Consider the following 4,716-nt stretch of genomic DNA (forward strand, 5'->3'; position numbering starts at 1 on the left):
ACAGTCCAGACACCTAACTCAAGCCGTCGTTACATTTCAACCACAGCCTTTTTCTTGTTCTGAAGTTGCACGTCCTCCATGGCGGCCGCTGCTTCCTGTAGAGGAACTGCCTCTTCGGGCTGAGGTCTAGAGGGACCAAGCATGGACACAGCAATTAGCTCCCGTCAGGTCATCATCTCACCCATGTCCATGAGACGTGATCGTTCAAAGGCATCTTCACGCTGAAGCACTCGCGATTATTTGAGGATGCCAAAGATCAACATATGAAGAAATTAAAAGAACAGACGTGGCTATTCATGTTAGTGTCGTTTGTGAGGCAGTCGTTCTACGCTGCTGGGATATTCGACTATTATTCTGTTTTATGTACCTGAGTACTCCAGAGGACATCTTCTCCATAATGTCCTTGAGAATATCTGCCAGCGGGTTGTTAGAGACGGTATACGGCGAATTCAGTTGCGTGCGCTTAGTCAAGGATACGGAGGTGTCGTCCCTGCTGGAATGATGACGCCAACCACACGTGAGGGTTGAGGAATGACACGGAGGCAGACTTCAAGGACATTAACCGGCTGTCAGGAGGATCCAGCTGCAATCAAGCAAGAGATGGACTGTGGAAAAATACCAGACTCGCAACAGGCAAAGAGCCATGAAACCGAGAGCAAAAGGTTTCATCTCTTGCGCATACTTGAAACACATCTAAACTTGATAATACACTTTTTTTTAAATGCAAGGTCATTAAATCACAGCACAAAATTTGATGCATAAATTGACTCACTTGCAAGTCTTGTTGGGATGTCACCCAGTGGCCCCCCACTGCCAACATACTGATGATGTCATGCTTGTGTGGGAGGAACGTCGCCTCCTCTCTGCCCTCCTCCTCGTCTGGCTGCTCCTTTTCTTGCATTCTAACTTGAGTCAAGAAGAAGAGTCCTCTTCACACACAAATATCAAAGTCTTTTTGGTGTGGTTTTCCCCCCCTTTTGTTTTTTTAAATACCGCCTTGGTCGACAACTATGTCCACTCCCAGACAGCCCGTCTCCTCCATAACTGCCGCAAGAAGGTCCGATGAGTTTTTGTAGATAGGAATCACCCTCACTGCAGTGACAAAACCACATTTGGTCATTCACAAAATGAATATCATTTCAGTCAATAAGTTAAAGAAAGTTATTTAAAATGCTGCCAATGACAATTGCCTTTTCTATTAAGAAAATACTAACTAATGATGACCTAAGCACCCATCCACGGTGCTGCCACGAAAAAACATTCAGAGTGGAACAAACTTCCTACATGGTGTTGAAAGTCGAACACTGTCGTACAGACCTACGGCGGGCCTTAGCTGCTCCAAGAAAGTGTGCTGCTCCTGCGAGTGTGATGTGGTCAGAACCTTCACACCGTGGTAGCACGCCAGCTGGATGCACATCAGGCCAAAAGACTAAGTGGGGAGGATGGGGCACATAGGAAGAGGTCTGAATTAAAGTGTATGGCTCATCGCGGCAGGGGCATACAGGACCCACGTACGCTGGCACCGTCCACCACCAGGAGCATCTGACCAGCTGCCATGTGAGCGTGCGTGTGGAGGGCACGGTACGCACACAAGCCGTCCTCCAATGCCGCGGCCACGCTGGTGCAGCTCAGCTTCTCTGGCTTTGGGACTGCACAACATATGTACTTAGGTTTTTGATCAGATTATTTTATCACCTGTTTAGCTCGTTACCTAGATACTGCTCATTTATGTCAATGACCTCGCTGAGTCCCGAGCAGACGGAGTCCAGTGGTAGAATACCTGTCACACGAGAGAACTCAAGTTTGTGTAACAAACACATGACGCATTATGGGTAACCTACCAACAACTTCGTCGTCGGGTTGGAAGAAAGTGACTTTTGGACCGACTGCACGCACAAAAGGAAAAGAAGCCAAGTCAGTAGTGACCAGACGTCCTCTTTTTCCCAGACATGTCCTACTTTTGAGACCTAAGAAAATGTCCGGGGGCAATTTCAAAATCGTCCGGGATTTTTGTTTGACTGCCTCAAACATAATACATGTACAGTGCATTGTCAATAGAATTGCCACTCCGTTCCATTTCACTCAATTAAAGTTTTCTCTGTATTGTTCGCAAATAAGTCACGCCCTTCTCCTCAAATCTAGCCACCTTGCTGATTTTGTGTGTGTGTGTTTGTTATTCAGGCCAATAAATGTAATTGCTATACATACACCATGTCATTTGAGTCATAACATACACCAATAACCCCCCTCCCTTAAAAAGGTGTCTTCCTTTTCAGAAACCCAAATCTAGTCACCCTAAACTACGTTTCACACCCAATGTACATTTACCAAAGTCATTTTGTATATAAGTTTCTGTACTTCTACGGAAGTGGATCGCTCTGCCACCCGTGAGTGTGGTGCGTCATGTTTTTTGAGTTCTCACCTCGTTGTACGATGCCCGCCACCTCCCTGCCGAGGGGAATCGTATCTCCCTGCAGCCCCATGTCTTCCAAAAACTGGAACAGGCAACAAACAGAGAGTATCAGGTCCGTGACAATTGCAAGCATGGTGATATGTCGACAAATCTCTATTTAAAAAGGTCCATTTGATACTATTTAAAGGTTATACCGAATATTACACAGTTATATTACCTTGAGGTCCACTGGGCTGAGACCACACGCTTTTACGTTCACTCTGACGTCATGACTGCCGAAGATCTCAGGAAGGGTCTTGAGGGGGAAACATCATAAAAAGAGAGCCTTGAAGGTCTGACGTACAATATAGAACAACATTCGCACTCTTCAGAAGACAATTTATTTGGTTCAATTGCTTTTCTGGCGTAAACAAGACAATCTCACCGTTTCCTGGACGATGAATTTGAGCTCGCTGCCAGTAATTTGGCAGAACAAACCCTTCATGTTGTTTCAATTTAAATATTTGTTAGATTAAATTCGTATATAATTGCAAGTCATAATGCAAGCGTCTCTGTTTACTTGCACGTGTCATGTGACCACCTTTTTTCTTTGTTTGGTCACAAGCAGAGGAGTCAAGTGATGATTTTTGTTGTCGCGCCCTCAGTTGATCATTTTTAGGCACTACAGTTTCAGTGTCACAAACCTTTACCACGTCAGTTTACAGTTGAACATACAAATTCAACTAAAAGTTGACGTAAATCATAAATTGTGTTAATCCTAAAAAAACTTTAAAATAATGTATTGAAACCAACTTCTTGTCTCTGGCGTCAATGGTAATTACTTATTGGCAAGGATGATATTTAGTATATACAGTAGCTCACAAAAGTGAGTACGCCCCTCTCATTTCTGCAATGTTTTGATTATGTCTTGTCATGGGACAACACTGAAGAAATGACACGTTAATCCAATGTTAAGTAGTCACTGTAGAGCTTGGATAGCAAAGTAAATGTATTGTTATTTCAAAGTAACTCAAAATACAAAAATGAATGTAAAATACTGGCAACAAGAGTACACCCCAACTGAAAATGTCAAAATTGGACCCAAACATCAATATTTTGTGTGGCCACCATTATTTTCCAGCACCACCGTAACGCTTTTCGGCATGGAGTTCACCAGAGCTTCACAGGTCGCCGCTGGAATCCTCTCTTCCATGATGACATCACGGAGCTGGTGGATGTTGGAGACCTTGCGCTCCTCCACCTTCCGTTTGAGGATGCCCCACAGATGTTCAATAGGATTTTGGTCTGGGGACATGCTTGGCCAGTCCATCACCTTCACCCTCAGCTTCTTTAGGCAGTGGTCGTCTTGGAGGTGTGTTTGGGGTCCATGCCTAAAAGGGTTACGGCGGTGCTGGAAAATAATGGTGGCCACACAAAATATTGACATTTGGATGCAATTTTGACATTTTCGGTTGGGGTGTACTCACTTTTGTTGCCAGCATTTTACACATTCATTGTTGTATTTTGAGTTACTTTGAAGTAACAATACATTTACTTTGCTATCCATGCTCGACAGTGACTACTTAACATTGTCTCAAAGTGTCATTTCTTCCGTGTTGTCCCATGACAAGATACAATTAAAACATTGCAGAAATGAGAGGTGTGTACTCACTTTTGTGAGATACCGTATGTATGATATTCGGTGTTTTCTTGCCAATAAAACAGAGAATATCATAGTAACAACACATTATTACCATAAACCAAATCCACATAACCCTGGATACCTTCGCTACAATATTTATTATTGAAGCATTACCAATTCTATATTGAATCTATACAATTCTATATATAATTCAATATCTGATCTGATTTATTATTGAAATCTTACCAATTCATATCGATATCACGTTAACTATATTCGTATAACCTGTAATATCATCTACTCAACTTGGCAAGAGAGATGAAAAGTGTTTCCTTGTGAAGAATGAGTTGGGCTGTGGAAAGATAAGCATGGGTGTCGAGGCACAATGTTTTCAAGCATTTTGTTTGGTTTTTATTTATTTACATTTTTTTTGTTTTGTTTTATGCCAACCCTGTTCATCTTGGCAAACGCTTATATAGGGAGGATTATCCCCGTTTTTTTTTTTTTTTTTTCCAAGAATGACAGTTTAAATAGTTTACATTTTTTTTTTTATTATTAATGCCTTTATCATGGATTTTCGTCCACTGGACTGTTCGTTGCCTCGCCGCGTACATCCATCGCGAGATTACATTTCCTAAATTTTGACCCCGGTTGAGTCTCGCGATACTTTGTGGACGTCACC

The 4,716-nt window shown here is 42.6% G+C and overlaps 2 protein-coding genes across 7 annotated transcripts in view; one reads left to right on the top strand and one right to left on the bottom strand.

The window, feature by feature from the left end:
• setd4 (SET domain containing 4) overlaps positions 1–763 on the top strand; it is a 5,143-nt gene extending 4,380 nt beyond the window's left edge. For all 4 annotated transcript variants that reach the window (XM_049735168.2, XM_049735171.2, XM_049735170.2 and 1 more), the window contains one exon: positions 1–763. This exon is cut by the window's left edge and continues 436 nt beyond it. The gene's annotated coding sequence lies outside the window, so the exon portion shown is untranslated.
• cryzl1 (crystallin, zeta (quinone reductase)-like 1) overlaps positions 1–3,023 on the bottom strand; it is a 3,272-nt gene extending 249 nt beyond the window's left edge. The window contains exons 1-12 of one of the 3 annotated variants that reach the window (XM_049735186.2): positions 2,838–3,023; positions 2,631–2,708; positions 2,423–2,495; positions 1,842–1,967; positions 1,712–1,780; positions 1,516–1,649; positions 1,318–1,429; positions 994–1,092; positions 773–906; positions 478–583; positions 368–413; positions 1–126 (exon numbers count right to left, since the gene is read on the bottom strand). The exon at positions 1–126 is cut by the window's left edge and continues 249 nt beyond it. In XM_049735186.2, the coding sequence (XP_049591143.1) occupies positions 30–126; positions 368–413; positions 478–583; positions 773–906; positions 994–1,092; positions 1,318–1,429; positions 1,516–1,649; positions 1,712–1,780; positions 1,842–1,967; positions 2,423–2,495; positions 2,631–2,708; positions 2,838–2,897 (1,134 nt within the window). In that variant the 5' untranslated portion in view covers positions 2,898–3,023 and the 3' untranslated portion in view covers positions 1–29. Of the gene's footprint in view, positions 127–367; positions 414–477; positions 584–772; positions 907–993; positions 1,093–1,317; positions 1,430–1,515; positions 1,650–1,711; positions 1,781–1,841; positions 1,968–2,422; positions 2,496–2,630; positions 2,748–2,837 lie in introns of all 3 variants that reach the window. The other 2 variants (XM_068652508.1, XM_049735187.2) reach the window with 2 other exon arrangements.
• Positions 3,024–4,716: the final 1,693 nt, after the last annotated feature.

The sequence above is a fragment of the Syngnathus scovelli genome, chromosome 12, assembly GCF_024217435.2.
Source record: "Syngnathus scovelli strain Florida chromosome 12, RoL_Ssco_1.2, whole genome shotgun sequence".
NCBI classification, from domain to species: Eukaryota; Metazoa; Chordata; class Actinopteri; order Syngnathiformes; family Syngnathidae; genus Syngnathus; species Syngnathus scovelli.